Genomic DNA, 27,746 nt, shown 5'->3' with positions numbered 1-27,746 from the left:
TGTGTAGTGTGCGAGGGAGAGCGCGAGGAGACGGCGTCGTGCGCACACGCTGCCACAAAAAAACACGGAAATATATTTAAATTGTACCGTTACCTCAACAACAACAACAACAACAACAACAACAAAAATACATATATATATAAGAGCCTCCAAGTATTGATTGTGACACAAACTGAGCCCGGGAGTTATTGTTTTTTTTGGGAAGCTGTGAGGAACCAAGTTGTGAGTATGACAGTTTTTTTTGTTTTTTTGTTGTTGGTTTTATTGTTTGTGGGTTTACTTGAGTCGGGGGGAGACATCCTCGGATGCCGGTGTCGGGACTCAGATATTTCACGGTTAGGTGTTTGTTAGTGTGAGAGCGGCTCGTTTGTCTCCAGTCTGAAGCTGGCCGCCGGTCAAGCTCGGTTAGCACGCATGCTAATGGGACGGAAACTAACGATAGTGGCAAGATGGCATGTCAGCTGAAGGCAGAGATGGAGTGAGTGAGGCTGCTAATCTTTGTTTGCTGCCCAACTTGACGGCCGGATAAAGTTAGATTTATTGTCCAAGAAGAAGCCCATGTGCTGGGTGTTTGTGCTGCTCGGTGTTTTACCGGGTGGTGTGTGTTTGAATGCTCGTAAGTGCTAAATATTCACTTCCGTTTTCTCTTTTTTTTTGTTCTTATTTCCCTGGCCGGCTGCCCTCTCCTAACTACACAACACAAACCGCGACCTGGGCAGAGTCTGACTGGGTCACAACTCTGGATTATCCTACAAACTACTAACTTTATTTAGTTAGCTAAACTGTTAGCTAACTAAATATAAAGTTTTCTGCTGTCCGCTATGTCTGGAAGCGAGGATGACAGAGATGATTATGGAGCCCCCGAGGACCGGTTAATGCACGGTAAGACAAGGCTCATTTGTTAGCTGAAATTGCTAATGTTCACCCTGGTTGTAGGCTAACATGAGCAGATGTTTTTGACATTCATATCAATCATGTTTCATTAGCACGGCGCTAACTACTAGCTAGGCGATGCTGCTAACTACCGGTTAGCTAACGTTAGCGGCAACATTAGCAAACTCTCGCTTTGAGCGGCGGCTGAACACCTCTTCGTAAAAAAATACAGTTTACCCCAAAACCGCAACCACAGACGGTATGGCTGATAGTTGCTTTGTCGTGAAGTCACGCCGACAAACCGGCATGTTCCCGGGGCCTAACGTTAGCCAGCTACCGGTATTTTTTACGTGTCGATGACAAGATGGAGGCAGCCAGTTAGCTTGGAAGCTGGCGGATGACGTTCGGTAGCATTCCCCTCCTCATGGCCGGCGCCTTCGGTTTGAGTGTGGGTAAAAAAAGTAAAAATAACCGTGTGTAGTAAAGAGATAAAGAACATCCCTCCTGATCGTTTTATCCTCTCAATATAACACATATTAGCCTTCTCGTACTGGTGTAGCCGCAGTTTGCGTTGTTTACAGATTTTATAATTCAGACGAGGACGCGCAACGAGCACGGTGGAAGCATTGAGAACAAATAGTCCTGCAAGTTACATTCAAGTGCTAAAGATGCTTTTTATTGACCAAATAACCCCAATTTAGTGTAAATCTGACACGTAATGCTGCGATAACTAAATGTAATGTAAACAGAAAGCAGAGTCCTTCCATGAAACGAAGAGAATCGCAGATATTTTCATTATTTTTCATGTTAATTGATTGATTGAAATTGATAATTTTGTCACCTTCTAATATTGGACACTGCAACTAGAAATACATATGGAGTCTGCAGTGATTAGGTGCTAGAGTAAAAGTGCTATAACCACACGGTGGTAGTCCAGTACAAGCAAAATCCTTGGAAATGTCACTTAAGTAAAAGATGCAGGTATTATCTAGAAGATGTGATTAAAGTAATGAAAGTCAAACTGCTCAATAGGGCTGCAAGAAATGGTTATTTTCATTGATGATCAATCTATTGATTTATTTTTCATTACTGTTACAATTTTACAATTTCTCACAGACCAAGGTGATAAGTTCAGATGTCATAATTATTCGATTATAAAAGTATTTGTAGATTTCTTTGTCAATCAAGTAATTGGCTAGTTGACAATTCATTGCAGCTATAGTAATCAATGCTGAAACATGAGTGATGCATATACGTCCTCATATCATGAGATTATTGTTAAACATGCAAAATATGCTTAGCAGCATTTTGCTGCTGGAGCTGGTTTTGAACTTAAAGCTGCAACTGATGATTATTGTCATTATGGATTAAACCCTGATTATTTTCTCGATTCATTAATTTATTATTATTATTTTTTAGTTTGTAAGAAAAACTACTGAAAATATTGAGAATTGTAGATCACAAATGCTCAGAGCCGAAACTGACACCTTTTAAAATGCACCTTTTGCAATCAAGTGACACATCAACTCTTTAACAACTGTCAACAACTCTCAAGTAGGTCAAGTCCAGAGCAGACCAGTCCAGGTCCAGGTCAAGTCACAAAAAACATTATTTGGGATTTCATGTAAATCTGAGTCTGAATCAAAGTCTTAAACCTTTAGCTCATATAAAGCCAAGATATTGACCACTTCATCTGAAAAATCCATGGATTAAGATCACCTGAGCCCTAAGATGTTTTTTTTATACAATACTTTATTCACAGAACATGCACCAAGTAGAAGACACTTCAACAGTGTTTATAGGGAAGCTCATGTTCTTTTAACAATGTTTAAATCAGGTTTTTTTCCTCCCATTTCATTTACACTTGTGCAGCCGCCCACATACACACAGCTTGGTCTCCTTTATATGACCTAAAAAGCTCATCACATTAAAGCTGCTCCTCTACCAGGTGCATCTTAATGGCAGCTTGCCATTTACTTTTTTTTTTACCATAGTCAATTACTTTAATAGGCTGTGAGCACCATGCCACTTCACTCTGAGCCACGGAGGCAGTGCCAGTTACCGGACTAGGATCCCTTCTGTTATAAGGTCTGCAGGAGTTTGGTCAATCATAATGACTAATCACTTGTGAATTACAGTTTTAATCACCGGCCCCAAGGACAACTTGTAAAATGGGGTTGTCATCTAAACCTCCTTATCCTCTACTGGTCCTGGTGTCAGGGCTCCTGCTGGTTTTCAGCAGGGGATTTTATTTTTACACCTTCTGACATCAGGTGAATGTGGTTACAGCCTGGACGAGTCACAGGAGAGCTCAGCTATCCTGCTCATGTACAAACTAATTTGTGGCAAAAACAAAAAGAGTTAGTTGGTCATTGCAACAGTGAATGTGGCCTCCTTTTAGGGATCATTCAAATATGAATAAGCCTTGTCAATTAATACTTTGCATATTCATTAATGCTGCAAAAACTGATGATAGTTTGTGAGCATTATGCTCAACCAGAAATCTAAATAAGTAAAACAGAATCACATATTTAAATGCATTATGTTTACCTGCCTGATTGACAAATCAAGTAAACAAACGGATCCACAGCTGAAATCTACCGGCGTGTGGCTGGTGTTTTGTTTCCAGCAGGATATGTAAGTGGCTGCTGAAATGCATGCTATCGTCACGGCTCTAATGCTATCACACGGCCCCAAACACACTGACACACAGTCGCTCCTCTGTGTATCCTAACCGTGAAATCTCTCTGCTTGGCCTGATTTTTGCAGATGACGATGAGGAGGAGATCTCGGAGAACGAGACTCCGAAGGTGAAGAAGAAGAAAAAGGCCAAGAAGAGCAGAGAGAGTAAGGGCAGCAAGAGGCGGTCGCGGAGAGAGGTACGCGTGTGTGTGGTCATTGATTGTAGCTACACCCTAAAAGTAACGATAACATCTAAAGAATATGACATGATGTTTTAATCCAGGTGTTGTGTTCATTGAAAACCAGGAACAAGCAAATAAAACCCAGACACGATTAGTTTCGCTGCACGTGCAATAAAAAGCACGACTGTGTGCAGGCTTTGATAATCTTTCTCATGCAGGCAAAACAGCCAACAAAGTCAAATTAACTGGGAAGTAGTAAAACACTATACATGCTTTGCACAGTTGCAAAGACTTTTCTTCCTGGTATCATATCATAGAATTTAATATACAAGCCATGTATTTCATTACTGTGCATTTACATTCACACACTTCAAATCCCTCTAAAATTTTTTATCACTGACTCATCCCTAAATTATCCAGAGATATTTTTCACACTTCAGCTACTTTTTCTGTATCATATCTCTGCTTGTACCACTGGAAAGGTCAGTGTGCAGTTAAGTCCCAGAAGTGCAGTTTACTTTTTCTGTATATGATTTAGAAAATCTAACAGCACTGCATTTAAAAAAAAATTATGTTTTTTGCTTTAAATTTCAAATTGACAGTCATCTCGTCCTCCCCTTTATGTGATTTTTATAGGAACAAATGATGTTTCCTTTAAGAAATGTATTTTATCTTGAAGTAATCACTGTTGAGTGTAGTTGAATAACAGGGAGAGATCAGCTTCACTGTCCCTTTCCCGTTGTTTCTGGAACATTTTGGTGTCAGTTTCCTGACACATGTCTTCTCTCTCCCCATTCCAGGAGCTGGCCATCAGCTCCCCAGAGCCCATGGACATCGGCGGGGTGGAGGAGGCAGAGGATGGCGGCCCTGCCCAGCGCTCAGACAGCGAGGGCAGCGACTACACTCCGGGACGCAAGAAGAAGAAGAGAGCCAGCAGTGGCAAGGAGAAGAAGAGGAGCAGTGCCGGGGTCGAGCGGAGCGCCGCCAAGAAGAAAGACCCGGAGCCCGAGGAGGATGAGGATGACGACGATGATGACAGCTCGGTAAGAACGGCCAGGCAGATGATGAGTATAAGTGAGTCAGGGCGTTTTGGGGTTAATAGTATTTTAATTTAGTGAAGTTTGTCAACATGTACATCCACACTGATAATATCTGAAAACTCTGAGCCTTTTAATGTGAAAGAATCAGGCAGGAAGTATTGAAAAGCCTCTGATTGAAACAAACCAGTGAGCATCTATGTGCATCTATGTGCCTTAATGTTAAACTGTCACAGGCTGGTGCAGCTTAACAGTAATATAGTTTTGATGTTGACTGTGTTGAATTTTACCACCACTGCTGATTTACTTATGCACAGACGTGAATGGACACCTATGTTTAAAAAAAAAAAAAACTTCTAAAACAGAATCATTTACAAACTAATTTAGATGTGAGGTGTATGTGAGTTTAGATAAATGGGTACAGTTCTTTTAAAGTGTGTTGTGTGAGTGTCAGACCAAACCGTGCACAAACATAATGAAACTAGATGCGAGTGCAGTTCTGGTCGTGGCATCAGAGTTTGCTTTACCTGGAGCTTTTTAATGGGCTAAGCTGTCGTGGTCCAGTTTCTAAAGGTGCTCCTGATGGAAAATAACTTCTCTAACCGTCCTTTCTCCGGTGCCTGATGAGCACCTATTGACTGTGCACCTGTAATGGAGCCGTCATGGTTTGACAAACAGAGATGTGAGATGAGAGATGGTTAAACAAAGAGCTGCGTCTGGTGGACTCGCAGCCCGCCGGCCAATAGGGGGCTTTGTAGTTAATGACACTTATGCAAGGGGGGGGGGGGGGGGGGGGGGGGTTGCATGGGGTGTGTATGTGTGTGTGAGAGTGTGTCTGGGGTGGGTGTGTAAGGCATATATGCTGTTACCATGGCAACCTCACCTAGTGCCGCACTGCACTGTGCTCTTGACCCTTTTTTCTTTTTGGTTAGATAAACAGATTTTGATTCACTGGCTGTGCCGCCCTCAGTCACGTCTGAATCCAAAAAAAAAAAACTGAATCTGTTTGGACGCTTTGTAGAATAAAACAAGACGTCTGAGGACATTTTTTTTTTAAACCGACCAATTAATCAGTTGAGAAACTAACTGGCAGACGACTCTACAATGAAGAAGTTACTAATTGTTGCCAGAGTTTGAGCCTCTGTTTGCTTTGGTTGGTTAGACAGCAGAGACAAAGTGTAGAAAACAGAGCGTGGCCATAACTAATGATTAGTTTTATTATCAATTAACATATCTTTATATATTGATCAGTAATTCTGTCAAACATCAAAAGTAACAAACATATTTCTATCAGTTTACTTAAGCCTTGCTTTTTACTCCATCATGACTTGGATCACTTATCAAACTTGTCCTTCAACATATCAAGTGTATTGCTACTAAATCAACTATATCATGAATCTATTTAATTGTAATGTAATTATCTCTTAACTTAGTGGTCAGTGTGTTGGGTAAATTCTAATGGACTCAACACAGATTGTATTTTATGTGGTTTCCTCACCAACTTTAACCTCTTAGCCAATAAGAATCATTTAAAAATGGAAAAAAATCACTACTTATTTCAAATGAAATTCATTCGTTGTTCATAGATTATTATGCCAAAGCATCTGTGGCATAATAATTCAGTATATTTATGTTTATGTATAAAATAATGCCATGGACCCTTGAGTAAGATGCGCTTGTCGACACGCAGCGGGGTAACAAAGGTCTTTTTGTGAGAGGTGGAGGGTTCGGCTTTTGTGATGCACGAGGACACAGCGGTGCCTTTCAGAGCCTCTACATGAATCTGTGTAGTTTGGTATTACGCCACAGATCCACAACGAGAGTCACAGCTGGTCCCACATGTTGGTCACTGGTTGGTCACGTTGGGTCGATGCTGCAATCTTCCAGCAGGAGCTTCTTATGTAAAAACGTGTTGGCTGTGAATAATGTGCAGAAAAACACTCGGAACCAGTCACGGTGTCTTTTATCACATATTGAATTATGGCAGCGCAGCTTTGCACATGTTAGGGCTTGTCTGCTAAACTGGGTTGTCCACCACGCTCCGGTCATCTAATCAATTGATCAGATTAGCATTGATTGCTCCTCACTTACTGAGTTAAAGTGGTCTTGAGAAAACAGGCTCTGCAGTGTTGTCACAATCTGAAGTGAACCCTTTGGATTCATCTGCGTTTATGTATGAGTTTGTTTTAAGATATGGTCTAATGCAAGTTACAATAATTAACAAACACAATCTTGCATTGTTTTTTGTTTCCAAACTGAAAACATCATTCAAACATTCACAGTTGGAAAAAGTATGTGAACCTCTCAACTAACAACATCAATTAAAGCTAATTGGAGTCAGGAGTTAGAAAAAACGGAGTCCAATCAGTGACACCGGATCAGAGGTGTGTGTTAGAAAACAGCAGAAGGATCTGCTGACGTGAGTGATGCCTCGCAAAAGAGAGATCTCAGAAGAGTTACGATGAAGAATAGTTAACTTGCATGAATCTGGAAAGGATTACAGAGTCATCTCGAAGAGTTTGGATCTTCATCCGTCCACCATCAGACAAACCGTCTATAAATGGAGTCGGTTTAGTTCTGTGTCTACTCTACCTAGAAGTGGACATCCAGCTAAGACAACTCATGAGACACAATAAAGAATCATCAAGGAGGTAAAAGGGAAGAGCTATTGCTACATAGCTAATGTTAGCATTAACAGCCGTTTGCTGTCCAGTCTGGAAGAAATGTTGCGAGTTCAGCATCAAACTTGATTCTTTTACTCACCAAGAGCTGGAAAGCAAAACCAACGTTAACTCGTGTCTCTGTCACGTCTTTTCTTCGACAGAAGTTAGCATGCTAACCAGGTAATCTCGGCCCGTCACTTTCCGATACCGACTCACTGCAGCCTCCAATCTGCCCTGAAGACGTAACACTCCTCAGATCAGTGTATTGTAACCACTTATCTTGTAAACGCAACAATGGCCAAAGCTCTTCTCAAGCCATAATCACCATCACTCGTCCCTGGCAAGAAACCAGGTTTGGCAGCAGAGAGAACTTACAAAATATCCCCTTTTTAAAGGAATAATTGGAGCAGGTGATCTATCATACATAGATCATGGAGCATGTTGTCCATGACAGGACACCACAGAGAGAGCCGCTTCTCTCCAAACAAAACATTACTGCACTCCTGAAGTGACGAGCAGCTTGATACTCAGCAACACTGCTGGGAAAATGTTTTATCTTCCCTCACCTCTTATCTCACCTTTGGGATCTTTAATCCCAAAGGTGAAGCAGGTGGAGGGAGCATCATGATCTGGGGCTTTGCTGCCTCTGGGCCTGGACAGCTCCACATCATTGAGGGAGAAAATTAATTCCCAAGTGTATCAAGGATAATGTCGGGGTGGTTTTTCACCTGCTGAAGCTCAGGAGAAGCTGCTGACGCTGCAGGACAATGACCCTGAACATCAGAGTAAATCTACTACAGACTGACCTCAAACAAAGAAAATCCACTTCCTGGAGTCAGAGCCCAGACCTTAATCCAGTAGAGATGCTGTGGAGAGAAGAGAGCTGTTCTCACCAGACGTCCTGAGGATATCTCTGAGCTGAAGCAGCTCTCAGGAAGACTGGTCCAACCGTCCTCTGAACATGGAGCAGGTCTGATCAGCAGCTGCTGACAGATCTGGTTTCAGGTTGTTGGAGCTACATCATGTTGGACCAGTTATTAAATCCAAGGGTTCACTTACTTTTTCCACCAGCACTGTGAGTGTTTAATGGGTGTGTTCAGTAAAGACACAAAAGATTATCATTGTTTGTGCGTTTGTTGCTTCAGTACATTGTGTTTGTTGTCCAACCAGGTGATTTCACTCACTTTTTTTTTGGCACTAAGACAGATGTTACAGCTGCTGTGTGTTGTTAGGTGAAAGTTTTTATCCATGTGAGTTTTAAACAGAGTGAATATGTTGCCTTTGACCTAATTTTGTGTTCTGGTCTAATTCTGTGTTTTTTACCCTCGGGTTTCATTCTTTTTTTTCCATGTGTATATTAAGTGTGTGTTTGTTTTTGGTTTTATTTTCTAATGGCTCATAAAGCCTTTAGACTGATCTTTTAAGATGAGGAGGAGCTCTGTGTTTGTGGAAGCTGATCTCTGCCTTTGTCCTTTATTATGAACCAGTTTCTCTTTTTGTCATGTTTCTTTTTGAATCCTCAGTTGTACATTTTCACCTCTGATATCAGTGAATCTTACTGTTGTTTGGTTTCCTGTAGGAGCCAAAGTCTTCATCCCAGCTGCTGGATGACTGGGGTATGGAGGACATCGACCACGTCTTCACTGAGGAAGACTACCGCTCTCTGACCAACTACAAGGCCTTCAGCCAGTTCGTCAGGTAGAATCACACATAAATCTGATAACCCACAGTATTTAACAGAAACACAGGCTGATGCACCTGGGAACTTAATAAGTTTGATTAAATATAATCTTTTTTTTTTCTTTTTCGGGCTCATTAATAATATTTTACCTGGAGAAAATCCAAAGTTGTGCTGATTTTCAGTCACGTTTTTTTTCTATTCTTCTGCCAAAAGAAAAATTTTGCGAAACGTATCTTTAAAGGCAACATGCAGTGTCAGACACTTATGCAAGGGGGGGTCATTTTTGGTCAAAGGTTTTAATTTCCCATTTGCCTTGTCTCCAGGCCCCTCATCGCAGCCAAGAACCCTAAGATCGCTGTGTCCAAGATGATGATGGTTCTAGGCGCCAAGTGGCGCGAGTTCAGCACCAACAACCCTCTGAGGGGAGCCGCTGCTGCCAACGCCGCCCTGGCCACCGCCAACGTTCCCGCTGCTGTGGACACCATGGTGGCTGAGGTCGCCCCGGTTGCTGCTGCACCTCCAGCCCCAGCAGAGCCTCAGCAGCCGCCTGCACCGCCGCTACGCAAGGCCAAGACCAAGGAAGGCAAAGGTACGGCAGGTGGTAGGGGTCAGAACAGATGCTGGGTTTGGATAGGACAACCACATAACGAAATTATGAACAAAAATGTTCAGCAGTGCCAAACAGCTGCCGAACAAGAGGCCAGCGAGTTTCCCTCCCTGGAACTGGCTGCGCTCTGATCTTATTCTCTCTGGGTGAGTGACCTGTGTTTCCTGTTTTGTTCCGTAGGTCCCAATGCCCGCAAGAAGTCAAAACCTGCTCCCAAACCACAAGAGAAAAAGAATAACGCCAAGACCAAGAAAGTGGCTCCACTCAAAATCAAACTGGGAGGGTTCAACAAGAGGAAACGCTCATCGGTACGAACGTGTCCCTTCTCTGCTGCTTGTTTCTTGCATCCACTTTTGTGACTTCATTCACTGCAGGTACAGGAAGGTGTTTGTAACACAGCTGGAAATCTGATGTGTGTGTGTGTGTGTGTGTGTGTGTGTGTGTGTGTGTGTGTGTGTGTGTGTGTGTGTGTGTGTGTGTGCGCGCGCTCTCAGAGCGAGGAGGACGAGCCCGACGTGGACAGTGATTTTGAGGACGGCAGCATGAACAGCGTCTCTGTGTCAGAGGGCTCAAACAGCCGCAGCAGCCGCAGCAAAAAGAAGCCGTCCAAGAGCAAACCCAAGAAGAAGAAAGGTAGGACTGGACTGAAATTCATCATCATCCTTCTCCTCTTTGTTTCCCTGATTCTTTCTCCCTCTTACATTGAACGTTCAGTCAGTTTGTGGAACCTGCTGCTGCAGCTGAAACTGGCTTCATCTTTTACCTGGTGACTCAGTCAGAGCTCCACCTGTGCTGCTGTAAGCAGCTGCAGGTGGAGCCTACAGATTGAAAATTGCAGGTTAAGCTCACAGTAGTGGAGGGTAATGGCTGTGTACAGGGTGAAGCTTTAAGTCTGTGAAATGTACAACAACACAAGGAGGTGTATGCATACACAAACACACACATTAGTCAGCGGGACTGAGTCAGCGGAGTTTGGTATATTTAGAAGGACGACATCTCGGTCTGGGTTGTCGCCTGCTGACGCACTCTCTGCAGCTGCTGTCACAAGACCGACGCTCCGCTCGGTCGACGATATCACAGATGAAAGACGTCCTCACTAGTGTGGAAATCCTTTAAAGGTCCCATCCAGTCTAAAGGTAGATGTCCATGTGTTTGTGATTATAAAGCAGGTCTAGGTTCTATATTAATACTGTGAAAGTATCAAATCCTCAGTCCACAGAGAAATGCACACAGCCTGTATTCAGAAACTGAGCCTTAAAACCAGCTGTCAGGACTTCTGGAATTGTGATGTCACAACAAACCAGTCACCGCTCTCAGCCCACCTGGACCCACCATCCAACCTTGCAGGATTTGGTTTTTACCTGGTGTTTACCTGGAATCTGCTATATTTATTATTTATATTTGTTTTGTGTTTTGTTGAAAACATCAGAAGAGAGGCTCAGATCCTCTCTTCTGATTGGCTGACTGACCTGTTGTTACTAGAGCTCCAGAGAGAAGCCTGAGAGAGGAGATGTAAAACTACACTGAGATGGTTTTTGGTTCTTAAAATCACAAATATATCTTCTTATTGAGATCAACACTTCAGATGAAACACAGGGAAAATGTAAAATATGGGACCTTTAAACTGTAGTTTGGTGTTTTGTTTAGTCTGTGGAAGTGCTCCAACTCAAAATGTAAAAGAGCTGAAGCTTTATTTAGCCTCACATTCAAACTGTACATGTAGATCTGTGAAGTTCTATTAAAGATTGAGGATCAGTTCTACTCCTCCTAAAATGGATATTTCTGTTTTGGCAACGACACCCTTCACTGAGTCTGTTGGTGCGATTGAGGAGATGTGTTCTTTAGGGGAAGAGTGACTCACTGAGTGGGTTTTCCTCTGACACACAACATAAACACACGGCAGAGTGTCGTAAATGCAAAGCCTGGATCACAGCAGCACATCACATCCTGTGTGTCTGTTAAATGTCAGATGTCAGGAAGTGTTTTGGTGAAAGTGTTTTTTGGTCTTTCCCCCCCTCTTCATCAGAAGCAGAGGACGGTGACGGTTATGAGACGGACCACCAGGACTACTGTGAGGTCTGCCAGCAGGGCGGGGAGATCATCCTGTGTGACACCTGTCCCAGAGCGTACCACATGGTCTGCCTGGACCCCGACATGGAGAAGGCACCCGAGGGCACCTGGAGCTGCCCGCACTGTGTAAGCCATGTGTTTCTACAACAGCCCCCGCAGGCTGCGGTCGGCGCCGATTCACGGGAGCCACGGTAGTTTCAGTCAAAGACGCAGAGTCACAGCAAAGTGAAAGTGAAAGAGCCACTTTCGGCTGATGGTTCCTGTGTTCAGTGGGTTCAAACACACTTTTTCCACGTTACAACAAACTCAGCACACTGAGCGATGTATGACTGTGGAATCACTGCGTCAGAAAATGACTCGTTATCTATTTAAAGCATCTGTTCTTGGTGCGTCTGTGTTGCGTTGATTCTGTTGTGTGTCGTCAGTTTGTCAGTGTGTGTATTTTTTTATTGATCCCACAAACAACAGCAGCCAATCAGGATCCTAAACAGTGTAGTTAAATGCATCACTTCCACGTCAGAGCTTTCACCTCCTCTCAAGCTTTTAATGTTTTGCTCTGACCGGCGTGAACACAGATTATCAGCAGAGGAGTCGATGAAACTGCAGGAGTCATTTCATGAGTTTCAGTGAACAATTTGATGCTTCCTTTTTTTTTTCTACGGGTCCTCGTAGGAATCAATTGTAAATGTGTCTACTTGAATTTTTACATATACACCATTAACCCTGTGTTTGATATGAATGTTCCTGTTGTATTTCACGACTCAGGTTAAACCCTTTGCTGTAGAATATTTCTTCTTATTTCTTTCTTTCTTTCTTATTATCTAATTGACTATCAATCATACAAAAATGGAAAACAGTTCCTACACTAGTGCCGCCCCTCTAAATTAAAGTCTTGCAAATTGCTGACAATTTGCTCACAGCTAATGCTAAACTATATACCAGTAGTCAATTCTTCTTCACTGCTCTTAAACAGTAGTTGTGTAGACTACTGTTTTAAAGCAGTGAAGAAGAATTGAACTCCAGGAAACTGCTGTTTCGTCTGAGTGTGAAACTATAAAGTTTACATGGTATCAGATCAGTACATAGACTCACAAACTCACCGATACCTGACACTAGTGTCTGACTAGTGTCTAACCCAACTGTCAGTGTCTGATACTCAAAAGCTGATTGGATTATTCCTTTGAAACAAATTCGACGTGTAGAAAATTCAAGAAGAGGTTTTTAATTACTCAAATCCCAGATTAAATCAGGATATTTTGATTTAAACAGAGCAGGAACGTTGTGGTTTAGGAGTGTGAAATATTAAACGTATCCTCTCTCTATCCCAGGAGAAGGAGGGCATCCAGTGGGAGGCCAGGGAGGAGGGCTCCGAAGGCGAGGAGGACAACGGTGAGGCCGGAGAGATGGAGGAGGACGACCACCACATGGAGTTCTGCAGGGTGTGCAAAGACGGAGGAGAGCTCCTCTGCTGCGACTCGTGCCCCTCGTCGTACCACATCCACTGCCTCAACCCGCCGCTGCCCGAGATCCCCAACGGAGAGTGGATCTGCCCACGCTGCACGGTGAGTCGCCCACGGTCCGGGTCCGGTGAGGTGACGGATGAGAGGTTTGACCGGTCAGAGTGAAATCTGCTGAGCCGGTGGATGTTTCTGTTTCTGCTCAGCGTGTCCTGATTGGAAAAAGGTTCTTATTGATCCAGTAGGTATTTGTGCTTGTTTAGCTCAGCACGGTTTGATTAGTGTTTAAACAACAGTCAAGGTTTCATCCTACAACAAACGCAGAGACAGGTGAAGAGATTCTGTCAGATTTCATTATTATTATTATTATTATTATTATTATTATTATTATTATTATTTATTATTAAGCAGCACCTTGGGATCTGGGAAATTATGGGCATTTTCATTAATTAAGAAAATAATCAGAAAATTAATCATGAATGAAAATAACTCACTTGTGGTCCTGGTTATTTTCATTATCGAATAATCTGTATTTCTTCATTTAGTCATTTTATCTTATGTCTGAAAATAGTGACAAAGTCCATCACAGTTTCCAGATGATTCTTCATTTGTCTTTGAGTCCAGAACTCAGATCTTCAAGTTTCAGTTTTATAAAACTCACATTTCATAAACTGGAGCCATTTAAAAAAAAACAAAAAAAACTGATTATCAAAAAGATCTCCCATTGATCAATTAATCATTTCAGCTCCACCAGGAAGTTCTTCTCTCTCTGATGTTTCTTGTCTTTGATCAAAATATGGAGTAAGAATTAACAAAAACAAAAAAAACAACCAGTAACTCTTGTTCCTCCTGTTCCAGTGTCCACCCATGAAGGGAAAGGTCCAGAAGATCCTGACTTGGAGGTGGGGCGACCCCCCTCCTCCCACACCAGTCCCTCGCCCTCCAGACCTTCCAGCAGATGCCCCCGACCCTGCCCCGCTGGCAGGGCGGCCGGAGAGGGAGTTCTTCGCCAAGTGGTCCAACATGTCGTACTGGCACTGCTCCTGGGTCACAGAGCTCCAGGTGTGTGTGGAATACACACACACACACACACACACACACACACACACACACACACACACACACACACACACACACACATAAATAAATACTGTATCTGGTCCTGTTGTTTATATGACGGGTTTCCTCCCCCCACCAGCTGGAGCTCCACTGCCAGGTGATGTTCAGGAACTACCAGAGGAAGAACGACATGGACGAGCCACCGCCCATCGACTTCGGCGATGGAGAGGAGGACAAAAGCATCAAGAGGAAGAACAAGGACCCCTTGTACGCACAGCTGGAGGAGAAGTACCTCCGCTTCGGCATCAAGATGGAGTGGCTGATGATCCACCGCATCCTCAACCACAGGTCAGCAAACAGACGCTGAGACGCACAGTCAGCCGAGCCGCAGCTTTACCAGCTGCTGCTTTACCAAGACAAGTTTCTTAATTAACTTAGTGTTTAAAAAAAATCACAAGACATTTATATAAAGCCTTTTATTTTGCTAATAATAAAGTAACAGCCCAGTCAAAATAAAAGGCCTTCAAAATTCATTTTTAAAGGAGTAATTCAATTTTTTTCTTTTTAAATTTACTTATACAAGTCAAGCACTCGTTACCATAAGCAGCCATTTTTATGTTGCATATCACTTGTGTGAAGCTGTTTCATTATGAGTTTCTACACTGAAATGTGGCTCAGTGCTTTATCCAAAACTCCTCAGAATATGACAAATGTTCACTCTTAAAATCTTAATATTTTAGATAATTGTGTCTCACTGAGTTAAATTATCTAACAAACATGTAAATAACTAAAATAAAAAGTGACTTTTTTACTCTCTCGACTGCGCTCTCCAGTGTGGACAGGAAGAATAACGTCCACTACCTGATCAAGTGGAGGGAGCTGCCGTATGACCAGGCCACCTGGGAGGCCGAGGACATGGACGTGCCTGAGTTTGACACCTACAAGATCCAGTATTGGAACCACAGGTGAGGCACAGTCACAACAACACTGTCAAACCACAATGTAATCTACACACAACCTCAAACGACACACAACTGCTTCCCTAACTGCGTGCGTTTCCTGCAGAGAGCTGATGATGGGAGAGGAGGGGAGACCCGGGAAGAAGATGAAGATGAAAGGACGAGTGAAGAGGCCGGACAGACCTCCAGAGAACCCTGTTATAGATGTAAGTCCAGGCTGTTGGTCTGAAATTCAAATGTTTGGACTGGATTTCTCAGAGTGGAGCAGCCTCAGCCTTGATGAGACATTTACACTCTTTATTAAACCAGACCTGCAGGATTTTCACTTTTTAAATGCAAAATCTCCTACAACATAAAGTAAATAATACATTTACTGCTGAATTTGTGGATTAGTTTCTCTGACAGTCCTGTGTCTTTAAATCCGTTGTGGTTTCTGTTCGCAGCCGACCATAAAGTTTGAGCGTCAGCCGGAGTACCTGGACAGCACGGGCGGGACGCTGCACCCCTACCAGCTGGAGGGGCTGAACTGGCTGCGCTTCTCCTGGGCTCAGGGCACGGACACCATCCTGGCCGACGAGATGGGTCTGGGAAAGACGGTCCAGACCGCCGTCTTCCTCTACTCGCTCTATAAAGAGGTGGGCGCCTGTGAGACACCGGGGTGTGTTTGTCTGTTGTGTAGATGTGTATTACTCTCCCTGTGGGGCCACACACACACTCTGAAGCTGGGCACACTGGTGTTCTGGTCAAATGCTTTGGATAAACTGTTGTCAGGGTCCTTGAGAGGGGGACATGAGTCATTGAAAGTGTTTGAATTCATATATTCTGTGCAAAAATAGAAGAGAAAGAAGTTTTTTTGTTTGGGTTTTTTTTACTTTCTTTTGACTTTTTATGTCGCTGTTTGTTCTGTGAAGCTGCTGGTTCTTATGATACAAATTTTTAGTTTTAACAGTAACTAACATTGATTTGTGTCTGAAGCTGCGCTGCATTGGGTCCTTGAATTTTAGAGACTTGGGCCTGTAAAGTCTTTAAAAAGTCCTTGATAATTGAGAAAATGTGGGAACCGTTTTTTTCTCTTCAGCTGGTTTTGTATGAATCTTGAGCTCAGTTTTTCTTCCTCTTGATTTTTATCGAGTTTGTTTGATGTTCAGGTTAAAAGCAGTTGTGTGTCTGACAGTGAGGCTGTTAGCTGTGACTAGCTGTCGTCCTATTGGCCAGGGACCATCCGGCCATTTTGTGTAAGTCAGGTGAAATCTGACGACATTAAGTTGGATCTGAAATAGTAAACACTCACAGACACGGATCATGTGTGCGGCTGCTGCCACCTAAAGGCGGGAGGCCAGAATACACTTCCTGTCCGAGCAGCAGGAGATCGGCTGACTTTTATGTCTCTGTTTTGTTTTTAAATGTAGTGAAGATTAGAACTGAAGGAGATGTTTTCTAAAACCATCAGGATCATTTTTGTTTTTACAAAAAAAAAATATCAGAAGGAAAATGAGTGAGTTGATCAGAGACAAAGATTTACTGATCCTGAGCTTTCAGATCTGAATGTTTCCTGGTTTGTTTGCTCCTCTGTGACAGTGACATCTATGAATGGATAAAAGAAGAAAGTCAAATACTTAAACTTTATTTATCTATTTTCTATGTTGACATTTTAGAGACCAAAGGATTCATGAGTTAATCGAGACATGAATCCAGATCATTTTAACTGATTATGAAAATCACTTGCATGTAATTTCAGGCTTCAGATCTCGTTCCTGCAGCTTTTTTCCCCCTTTCATTCATAGAGGTCTGCTCAACATCAGATTGAAACTGTAGAAAGAAGCTCAGAGCTGGTTTCTGGTTTCTCTTATGTGTAAAACATCCAGGTCTTTGATTAAAACACACGACTGTCGTTGTGTCTGACATGCTGAGCTGACTTCCTGTCTCCACCTCCAGGGCCACTCCAAAGGGCCGTTCCTGGTCAGCGCCCCGCTCTCCACCATCATCAACTGGGAGCGAGAGTTTGAGATGTGGGCGCCCGACATGTACGTGGTGACCTACGTCGGCGACAAAGACAGCCGAGCCGTAATCAGAGAGAATGAGTTCTCCTTCGAGGACAACGCCATCCGAGGAGGGAAGAAGGCCTCCAGGATGAAGGTTAGAGTGGAGGACGGGATCGGGAATCCATGGGAGAGAAATCCTGGGTGCATCGGAACAGTTTCCTGATCTATTGTTTGGATTTCCTCCAACAGAAAGACTCGTCGATCAAGTTCCACGTCCTGCTGACGTCGTACGAGCTGATCACCATCGACATGGCCATCCTGGGCTCCATAGACTGGGCCTGCCTGGTGGTGGACGAGGCCCACAGGCTGAAGAACAACCAGTCCAAGGTACAGACGCAGTTTCTTCAAGGCTCAGTTTTTTTTGTTAAAAGACAGAATAACCACATTTCCATAGAAGATTTTATTACTTTTGTTATTGTGATAATAATTATTATTAGAAGAGTTGTTTTTAAGATAAAGCTACTGTCAGAGTCATCTCACCACAACGACCATTTAGTATCAGTTTTGGAGCTTTTGAGCAGATCATGTGACCTTCCTCTGCAGGTGTATGTTGCTAACCACAGTGTCAATCGATCACAGATTTCTAAAACAGTTCTAAACATCTGCAGACAGCTGTGACTGACGCGTCACTGGGTCTGAAACTGTTGTAAACTCGTCGCTTGTTTCCTCTGCTGCAGTTTTTCCGGGTGTTGAACAACTACCCTCTGCAGCACAAACTGCTGCTGACTGGAACTCCTCTGCAGAACAACCTGGAGGAGCTTTTCCACCTGCTCAACTTCCTCACACCTGAGAGGTTTAGGTAAGCTCCTGCAGTGAGGATTTGTGGGTTTTTTTCCTTTTGCAATAAGGTTGTGAAGGTTTAACAGACCAAAATTCAGTGATTCAAAGTGCTTCACAGAGGCATGGATCTACATTAACAACAGAACAATAAGATGAAAATAAAAATTTAAAACAATAAAAACAAATTTGAATAATTAAAAATAAATACCAAATAAGCTATATAAAGATTGTGTTAAGTGCTGCAATGATAAAAGACGTTAAAAACAAGCAAATGCGAAAATGGCAAAAGATTGTTTGAGAGTGTTTAAGTCCAAACTGATCAAAATGATTCTGCTGTTCAAAAAATGAGCTGACTCTGTAGATCTGCAAACTCACACGTCTGCGTCTGTCGGCAGTAACCTGGAGGGCTTCCTGGAGGAGTTTGCCGACATTGCCAAGGAGGACCAGATCAAGAAGCTGCACGACATGCTGGGTCCGCACATGCTCAGGAGGCTGAAGGCCGACGTCTTCAAGCACATGCCCTCCAAGACCGAGCTCATCGTCAGAGTGGAGCTCAGCCCCATGCAGAAGTGAGTCACGGGGGAGAGAACGAGGGAGGGTTACAGCGAGTTCAGAGGCGAATTATTTACACCTGGTGAATGTGTGTGTTCCCTGTTTGCAGGAAGTACTACAAATTCATCCTGACGAAAAACTTTGAGGCCCTGAACACCAAAGGAGGAGGAAACCAGGTTTCTCTGCTCAACGTCGTCATGGATCTCAAGAAATGCTGCAACCACCCCTACCTCTTCCCCGCAGCTGCTATGGTACGACCCAGACGTCAGCGAGACTGATGGATCGTTGTTTTTGGAAACACTGGTTTTAAAATGTCACTGCGTGTTGAATCCACCTGTAGCCAGAGTTGATGTTTGATTTGTGTCTCGTAACAGGAAGCTCCAAAGATGCCCAACGGGATGTACGATGGCCAAGCTCTGACCAAGGCTGCTGGGAAACTGCTGTTACTGCAGAAGATGATGAGGAAGCTGAAGGACGGAGGACACAGAGTCCTCATCTTCTCTCAGGTGAGACGACGCTCTCTCACTGGACTCATGTTCTAATGTTCAAAACACTGATAAAACAGAGAATTCATCCCTTTGACCAATTGATCTTTTGATTGATTGATCCTGATCTTTCTCTTTAGAAGAAATCAGGCTCAGTCAGATAAATATTTTCCACTGATGTTGATCCTGTAAAGACGTTTCTAGAGGAAAGGGGAAATGTTTTCAGTATCTCAGTCAAAAAGCTTTTCCTAACAAACCACCTCCTGTGTGTTTTCTCTGCAGATGACCAAGATGCTGGACCTGCTGGAGGACTTCCTGGAGAACGAGGGTTACAAGTACGAGAGGATCGACGGAGGAATCACAGGAGGGATGAGACAGGAAGCTATCGATCGCTTCAACGGTGAGTGTTTGAGCACGAACACTGATTTCACCCTTCATTTAAATTCAAACCATAACTCTGAACTTCACTCTGTAAATCTAAGTGGTTGCAAAGCTTGAGTGGTTGTTATTAAAGTTTTAGAGTCCTGCAATGGAAGCTGATGCTTGAAACATTTTTCCTCAGCTCCTGGCGCTCAGCAGTTTGCCTTCCTGCTGTCAACGAGGGCCGGAGGTCTGGGCATCAACTTGGCCACCGCCGACACCGTCATCATCTATGACTCAGACTGGAACCCTCACAACGACATCCAGGTACAGGAGGAGAGCTGCTGCTCCGTACTTCTATCAGAGATTTAAAAAGTTCCAGAAACATCTTATTTATCTTGTTTGTTTCTTCATCGTGCCCCCCCCCCTCCTCCTCCTCCTCCTCCTCCTCCTCGTGTCCAGGCCTTCAGCAGAGCTCATCGTATCGGTCAGAACAAGAAGGTGATGATCTACCGCTTCGTCACCAAGGCCTCGGTGGAGGAGAGAATCACTCAGGTAAACGTGATGGGTTCACTCAGTTACTGGCTCCTGTTGTTTGTAAAGAAGTAACAGAAATAAACCTTATTCACTTCCTACCTGGCAAGAAACCTTTAAAAACATTGTTGTTTTGGTTGTGTTGGACTTTCTCCGTCATCATCTGTTATTACCTGTCAGAGTGTCGGATGTCGGACGGCCTCCAGATTTCTCCCTCATTGTTAAAAGAATATTAAATTAACGTGACCTGAGCTCAGCTGCAACAAACCAGTGTTTGAATCTTGAGACAGAAACATGTAACTTGAGACAGTTACATTTAATCTCGTCTCCATCTTTCCTCTCTCTGTCCAGGTCGCCAAGAAGAAGATGATGCTGACTCACCTGGTGGTGCGGCCTGGTCTGGGATCCAAGACTGGCTCCATGTCCAAACAAGAACTGGACGACATCCTCAAGTTTGGAACGGAGGAGCTGTTCAAGGACGAGGGCGAAGGTGAGGGCAGATTAAACCTGCAGATTATCTGTTTACGAAGACGTGTGAGAGGTGGAGCGTTTTTAACTGACGTCTGTCGTCTTCAGGGGAGAACAAGGAGGAGGACAGCAGCATCATCCACTACGACGACAAGGCCATCGACCGCCTGCTGGACAGAAACCAGGACGCCACCGACGACACGGAGCTGCAGAGCATGAACGAGTACCTGAGCTCCTTCAAGGTGGCTCAATACGTGGTCAAAGACGAGGAGGAGGAGGTGAGCGTCTGCAGCCGGGGGGAAGGGGAGGTTTTGGTCAGAGGGTAAATCAGATCTAACCTTTTCTTTTCCTTTCAACCGTTTCTCCCTCCCTTCATCTCCATCCCCCCGTCGCTCAGGAGGAGGAGGTGCAGCGGGAGATCATCAAGCAGGAGGAGAGCGTGGATCCAGACTACTGGGAGAAGCTGCTGCGTCACCACTACGAGCAGCAGCAGGAGGATCTGGCTCGAAACCTGGGCAAAGGCAAACGTATCCGCAAGCAGGTCAACTACAACGACGGCTCACAGGAAGACAGAGGTAGGAGGAGGTGGTGGAGGAGGTGGAGGTGGGGGGTAACCATAGTAACTGACACTCAGACCAAAAACAAAGACAACAACCATAAATATGTTTATGTGGAGGTGAAAAATCCAGTTTGACATTTGAATATTTTTCTAAATATGAAGAGAGTTCATGTTTGTTTGTGACCTTGCAAATCATTAGACTACATTACCTATAATGCACAGCACAAAACTGCTGTCATCTTTGCCAAAATGCCAGACACACACGCTCTGTGTAGGTCATGTAGTAACTGAGTGTTTTTTGTTTGTTTTTATCTGACAGCTGATTGGCAGGATGACCAGTCTGACGGCCAATCAGATTACTCCGTGGCATCTGAGGAGGGAGACGAGGACTTTGATGAGCGAACAGAAGGTAAGAGACATTTTTCAACAACGTGCTGATGTTTAAAATCTAAAGTTTTTAATTAATAGAATATAAATGAATGAGCAGTGGTTTAATTATCAGCTGTATCAGCTACCAACTGTAATTAGTTTATGTCTTAATGTTTGTTTTCTAAAACTGAGAGTGAGAATGACTAAACTAAAGAATTTATCCTTACATACAGGACACAAGTGAGATTTAATTGTCTTTCACTTTAAAAACGGACTTTGAAATAGATTTAGCACTTTAAGAAAATGCACCACTTTCTCTTGACATGCATTTTTGGTCTTTTTAAATTTGTGTCTCTGTTTTTATTTTTATTTTAACTTGTCTGTTGTATCCTCTTTGACCGGAGACAGTATCTCGCCCCCATGTGTTCCAGCACCTAGTGTGGAAGTGACAATAAATCTGAATTTATCTGAAATAGAACTGAATAAACAGGAAATACAGACGACAGGTTCCAGGTCAGAGAGCGTGTCGAGCCGCTCAGTGTCGGCTCTGATCTGTTTAATCACCACAGCTCGTTTCTCTCTGCAGCCAACTCTCGCAGGCCGAACAGGAAGGGCCTGAGGAACGACAAAGACAAACCGCTGCCCCCCCTGCTGGCCAGGGTGGGAGGCAACATCGAGGTGAGCGGCTGGGACCAGTTGAAATCCTTCTCTCATTAATTATCTGCAGCCTTTTGTTTTTTAAAACCTCAGCTTTAAACTGTTTCCTGGATACGAAGTCTGACATTTGATCCTCTGCAGGTTTTGGGCTTCAACTCCCGGCAGAGGAAGGCCTTCCTGAACGCAGTGATGCGTTATGGGATGCCTCCACAGGACGCCTTCACCACCCAGTGGCTGGTCCGAGACCTGCGAGGGAAATCTGAGAAAGAGTTCAAGTAAGAGACGTGAATCTGTTCTTTTTTTTTTTTTTTTTACTGAGAGGGAACGAGGGTCATAGTTTAAATCATTTACTAAACACACCAGGACTCGACCGTCCTTCTGTACAGTTTTAAAACCACAATCAACTTTGTTATCCTCTTTTTTTTGTTGCATCTTTATTTATAAAAGTTATTTTAAATTAATATTCATATATAAAATGTTTTAAAATCTTAATATTATTTTGTTTCCTGCAGATTCCTGATGATCTAACCTCATGTTGTCATTTACATTTAACAAACCTTTTATTGTCTTCATATTTCAGCATCAGTTACCATAGTAACGACTCACTGATCGCCCTCTCTCTCTCTCTCTCTCTCTCTCTCTCTCTCTCTCTCTCTCTCTCTCTCTCTCTCTCTCTCTCTCTCTCTCTCTCTCTCAGGGCCTACGTCTCTCTGTTCATGCGTCACCTCTGTGAACCCGGAGCCGATGGCGCCGAGACCTTCGCGGACGGCGTCCCCAGGGAAGGGTTGTCACGGCAACACGTCCTCACCCGCATCGGCGTCATGTCCCTTATTCGCAAAAAGGTAACCATCGCGGCGACAGGTTTGTTACCACACGTGATGGAGGCGACGACGTCACGTGGTGATGACACACTGTGGATTTATTGATTAGCCGATTGATACATTTCTGATACCGAGGTTTAAAATGAACCAGAAGCTGAAGGTTTCAGCTCTGATGTGAAGATTTGCAGCTTCTCTCATTTTCTTTCCTTCATGATTTGATTTTCTGTGTTCAGACAGAAGTTATCAATATAAATGTAATTAGAGGATGTAGATGTAGAAATATTGATCCACAGTTTTGACGATTTTGTGATCATATATAGCACAAATCCTGCTGTTCATTGATCTTTCAGGAAGTTGATCGCCTCAGTTTGACTCTTTGTATTTTCATTGATAAGTTAGGTGAGAAATCATCTCTTCCTCCTCGTGTTTCTTTTTTTTTCAGGTGCAGGAGTTCGAACACGTGAACGGTCAGTGGTCGATGCCGTGGATGGCCGAGCTGGAGGAGAACAAGAGAGCCGCAGCTCAGCCCGACTCCCCCGGGAAAACCCCGTCCACCGGCACCCCCGCTGACACGCAGCCCAACACCCCCGCTCCAGGTAACACACACACTCACACTCACAGGGCGTTAGACAGACTTTTCCACCTGTTTACTGTAAATAAAAATGTCACTATAATAATTGAATGTTTGTTTTAGTAGTTGATGACTCCTCAAAGAACGAGGAGGCAGCGAAGGATGGAGAGAAGGAGGTGAAGAAAGAGAACGAGGCGGAGAAGAACGGTAAAGAGGCTGTAAAGGCGGCAAACGAGGTAAAGACGCGATGCGTTTCAGATCCTTCAAGTTTCCACTGTCTGAAACGAAAAGAGGAGTTCAGTTTTCAACATGCGTCACAAAATCCACTCCCACTTCTCCAGGTGATTGCCATCCCCGACGACGACGAGAAGAGTCCGTCAGAGGAGCAGGAGAAGAAGAAGAACGGGGAGGAGCCGATGGAGACGGACAAACCGAGCAATGGAGAGGTGGAGGGCGCCAAAGAGAAGGAGGACGAGAAGGAGAAGGAGGGAGAGGGGGAGAAGAAGAGTCCAGAGGGAGGAGATGAGACAAAGTCACCTTCAGAGGCAAAGACGGAGGGGTCAGAGGTCAAACCTGAGGACTCCGAGGTCAAAGGTGAAACTGGAAACTCAACATGCTCCATTTTTTTCATCAGCTTTTAATTTGTGTTGTTTTCAGCACACTGATAAAAATATACACAACACAGAGGGAAAACTCTTCAGTGGAGTGGGGTTTATGTTTGTGTCTCACACGGGGCGACCTGATTGGCTAGGGCCTGTACCAGGTGGGTGCAAATACCCCGAGCAGCGAGTCCCAGAAAAGTATAGAAAAATAACTTCAGATAAATAATAAATAAGTTTCCACAAATTATTTCTTTCAAAACAGAAGAAACAAGAATCAAAATGCTGAACTTCAGCTGTGGCTGAATCAGTGTGACTGTAGTTTGAGCTGTTCACTGACAGAAACGATTGTAATGTGCAAAAGAAAAGTTTAAAACTCTTTTCTCAGTTGTTCACCTTAAATGTCTTTCTTTTCTTTGAAGCAGAAGAGAAGAAAGAAGAAAAGACAGAAAAGATGGACACCGCTCCTCCTGCTGATGAAAAGAAAGGTAACTACAGTCTGCAGCTTTTTTATTCCGTCTGTGAGAGTCTCTGCTGTACAGTCACTGACGGTGTCTCTTCTCTTGCTCCCGCTGCAGAAGTGAAGGAGGAGAAGGAGGCGCTGAAGCCGGAGGAGGCGACTAAACTGCAGAACGGAGACGGCGCCAAGGAGAGCGCCACCGCCGCCACGGCAGCCGCCGGTGAGGAGAAGAAGAAGGTGAAGACCAGGTTCATGTTCAACATCGCTGACGGAGGATTCACAGGTACACACACACATACACACACACACACACACTCACACACTGTAACATTGTGTTGTCATGTCATCACTGACCTCCTCCTCCTCCTCCTCCTCCTTTCAGAGCTGCACTCTTTGTGGCAGAACGAGGAGCGCGCTGCCACGGTTACCAAGAAAACCAATGAGATCTGGCACCGTCGCCATGACTACTGGCTGCTGGCCGGCATCATCCAGTATCCTTTTCCCACAAATCAAGCTGCAATTGTTTGTCTTTGAATCTGTCTGCAATGACCTTTGACCCCTGGCAGTGAGACATATATATGTTGTTGCCCTTGACCGTGACGCCTCGCAGACACGGCTACGCCCGCTGGCAGGACATCCAGAACGACGTGAAGTTCGCCATCCTCAACGAGCCTTTCAAGGGAGAGATGAACCGAGGGAATTTCCTGGAGATCAAGAACAAGTTCCTTGCCAGACGGTTCAAGGTACAAATCAAAGTGTCAGAGGTCACGGCGCCGCTCCAGTTTTCACGGCGGGTCAGTTTTAATGCTAACGTCGAGCCTCGTTCTCCCTCCTCCAGTTGTTGGAGCAGGCGCTGGTGATCGAGGAGCAGCTGCGTCGCGCCGCCTACCTCAACATGTCGGAGGACCCCTCCCACCCCTCCATGGCCCTCAACACCCGCTTCAGCGAGGTGGAGTGTCTGGCCGAGTCCCACCAGCACCTCAGCAAAGAGTCCATGTCCGGGAACAAACCGGCCAACGCCGTCCTGCACAAAGGTAAAGATCCGAGCACGAGAACCTGCAGCAGAGGAAGTGATTCAGTAAAGGAAGGAAATCAGAAATATTCTGGCGCTGATTTTCTTCTTCTACTAATTTAATATAATAGAAAAAATGAAATCCTCACTTCTCTCTCTCTCTCTCTCTCAGTGCTGAAGCAGCTGGAGGAGCTGCTGAGTGACATGAAGGCAGATGTCACTCGCCTCCCAGCAACCATCGCCCGGATACCGCCGGTCGCCGTGCGACTCCAGATGTCCGAGAGGAACATCCTGAGCCGGCTGGCGAGCCGAGGGCCCGAGACACAGACACAGGCACAGACACAACAGGTAACACACACACACACACACACACACACACAGGCACAGTTTTAGTGGTTTAAAAACGTTGAAATGTGTTGAATGAAAACAGACGTTGCTCAGTTTCGGACACTTTGTTTTTGTTCAGAAAGTGTTTTTATTTTCAGGTTTACATCTCAGAGCAGAAAACTCATAATTAAACATGTTATTCTGATCTCTACAGATTAAAGCTGCCTGTTAGTTCTGATTTTAAAATCTAATATGAAAAACTGGAAATATTTTTTGACCCAACAAGAAAGTGTTACTGTTACGTTACTGTTATAACAACAGTAACCATGAGCTCATTAGTTGTGAGAATACAATAAAATATAAATACAATAAAATGTAATTAATGTAAATGTCTTGGTTTTTTTTAAAAACATGGTTTAAAATGCAGAATAAAAAGAGGAAATTGTGTCCTGGATGCTGCCGTCATGTCACACATTTAATTATTGCATGAAACATCAGGCTGAGGGCAGTAAACTGTCCGGAAACGGATTCTGTACAAAGTGAGAATCCTGCAGGAGACAAACGAGTGAAACAAGTGAACATCTGGTTTTATAAAACCAGGAGCTGTGGAGCGTTCTTGTTTAAACTCCTCACTGACGTGGAGCTTTAACATCTGGCTGAATTGAGACTTGAACTGTGTTTGTGTTTGTCGTTCAGATGTCGCAGCAGTAGACTGAAACTCGGCTCTTTACCTCGAAAACCACCCCCTGCCTCACCTCGACATTCCTGATTGGTGCACAGCAGAATGACGGACAGCGCGCCCAAGCTTGAAGCCACGCCCAGTTCACTTCTACCCCTACCGCCCCCCCCCCCACCCCAAACAGACTTTACAGAGTTTTTCTGGAGGATCGAATCCCTTCCTGACACCACGTTTGAGGCTGTGGACAGAAAAGCTATTTTATTTTTTTTTTTTTCCTCCTTTTTTCAATTTCTGTATTAATATTATTGATATAATGTTATTATGATGGTTTTTTGGGACCTAAATAAAAAAAAAAAAAAAAATTAAATAAAGAATTGGTTCGTTTGGTCAGTTTTTGGTGGAGGAGGGGCTGCAGAGGGACAGGATGATGCAGTTTTATTTGTGTACTTCAGATAAAGAACCAAACCTGCATAAAAATTTACCCACAGCCGTCTTGTGAAGGCAGAATTCATCTGATCTGTTACTTAAACCCTGTAATTTTAATTTTATGTATAATTTACCACTGAATTCTTGAATCGAAACTAAAAGCTGAAGTTCGACCTGAACATCTCAGAGGAACCCTGTGGAGTGTTTGTTGTTTTCATGAGCGGGTTCTGTTTGGGCCGTTTGTGGGTTGTCCACTAATTGCAAGGCCGGTGGTTCAATCCCTGGCTCCTCCGATCTGCATGTTAGGCAAGATACTGAGCCCCAGACTGGCCCCAATTTATCACTGAGTGTGTTTTCCACTGACTGACAGGTGGTGGCAGTATTGTGCAAAAAAAGCAGAGTAATGTACACACAAAGGCAGTGGAGAGGACAAGCTGGCAAACTGATGTAAACAATTCAGGATTTAAAGCAGCTATAAGAATTTTTTTTAATAAAAATAATTAAATGTTCTGTAAATGAGATTTTAAACAATAAAACAGCAGGAAACAGCTTTTCTATGTAGGGACATACTGTTGTCATGGCGTCCTGAGCAGAGGATGAAGCCACGCCCCCTCTGTATGTGCTGTAATCTGAGTTTCTGTGGTCTTTGCTACGGCTGCTGGTCTGGTCTCTCCTGTCAAACCATTGGTCCTCCTCAGGTTTGAAAACACACAGGCTCCGCCCACAGGTGAGATGTTGCCAGTACACCATCGAAACCTCCAGCAAGTTTTTACCT

The 27,746-nt window shown here is 44.0% G+C and overlaps 1 protein-coding gene across 7 annotated transcripts; it reads left to right on the top strand.

Moving 5' to 3' along the window:
- On the top strand, positions 1 to 26,912 carry chd4a (chromodomain helicase DNA binding protein 4a). 7 transcript variants are annotated; one of them, XM_071501121.1, is made up of 41 exons: positions 1 to 222; positions 720 to 882; positions 3,643 to 3,752; positions 4,538 to 4,780; positions 9,017 to 9,135; positions 9,442 to 9,707; positions 9,906 to 10,033; positions 10,220 to 10,358; positions 11,752 to 11,921; positions 13,124 to 13,357; positions 14,111 to 14,314; positions 14,451 to 14,659; positions 15,145 to 15,276; positions 15,377 to 15,476; positions 15,714 to 15,905; positions 17,206 to 17,406; positions 17,502 to 17,639; positions 17,990 to 18,111; positions 18,488 to 18,661; positions 18,754 to 18,895; positions 19,019 to 19,150; positions 19,412 to 19,529; positions 19,692 to 19,816; positions 19,952 to 20,044; positions 20,375 to 20,513; positions 20,600 to 20,769; positions 20,889 to 21,066; positions 21,370 to 21,459; positions 22,006 to 22,097; positions 22,218 to 22,351; positions 22,774 to 22,918; positions 23,340 to 23,493; positions 23,595 to 23,704; positions 23,810 to 24,062; positions 24,493 to 24,555; positions 24,646 to 24,810; positions 24,910 to 25,018; positions 25,138 to 25,270; positions 25,366 to 25,561; positions 25,712 to 25,887; positions 26,563 to 26,912. In XM_071501121.1, the coding sequence occupies exons 2-41, from the start codon at positions 822 to 824 to the stop codon at positions 26,575 to 26,577; spliced, it is 5,874 nt and encodes a 1,957-aa protein (XP_071357222.1). In that variant the 5' UTR covers positions 1 to 222; positions 720 to 821; the 3' UTR covers positions 26,578 to 26,912. The 7 variants fall into 7 exon arrangements, with proteins under 7 accessions (XP_071357222.1, XP_071357219.1, XP_071357223.1 ...); XM_071501118.1 differs by having other exon boundaries at positions 23,592 to 23,704; XM_071501122.1 differs by having other exon boundaries at positions 11,755 to 11,921; positions 24,490 to 24,555; positions 26,563 to 26,715.
- The last annotated feature ends 834 nt before the right edge of the window (positions 26,913 to 27,746 follow it).

Source organism: Trachinotus anak, unplaced genomic scaffold, assembly GCF_046630095.1.
Source record: "Trachinotus anak isolate AG129_WGS33_773 ecotype Australia unplaced genomic scaffold, CSIRO_AGI_Tana_v1 ptg000016l, whole genome shotgun sequence".
Classification (NCBI taxonomy): Eukaryota; Metazoa; Chordata; class Actinopteri; order Carangiformes; family Carangidae; genus Trachinotus; species Trachinotus anak.
This window is presented reverse-complemented; position numbering and strand designations above follow the sequence as displayed.

What these genes read in the sequence shown, in the direction of transcription:
- chd4a (XM_071501115.1), top strand. Translation starts at nt 822, where the DNA reads ATGTCTGGAAGCGAGGATGACAGAGATGATTATGGAGCCCCCGAGGAC. An exon ending in CACCGCATCCTCAACCACAG is followed by an intron (nt 14,660 to 15,144) that starts GTCAGCAAACAG and finishes TGCGCTCTCCAG; the next exon opens with TGTGGACAGGAAGAATAACG. An exon ending in GAGTCCTCATCTTCTCTCAG is followed by an intron (nt 19,151 to 19,411) that starts GTGAGACGACGC and finishes TTTTCTCTGCAG; the next exon opens with ATGACCAAGATGCTGGACCT.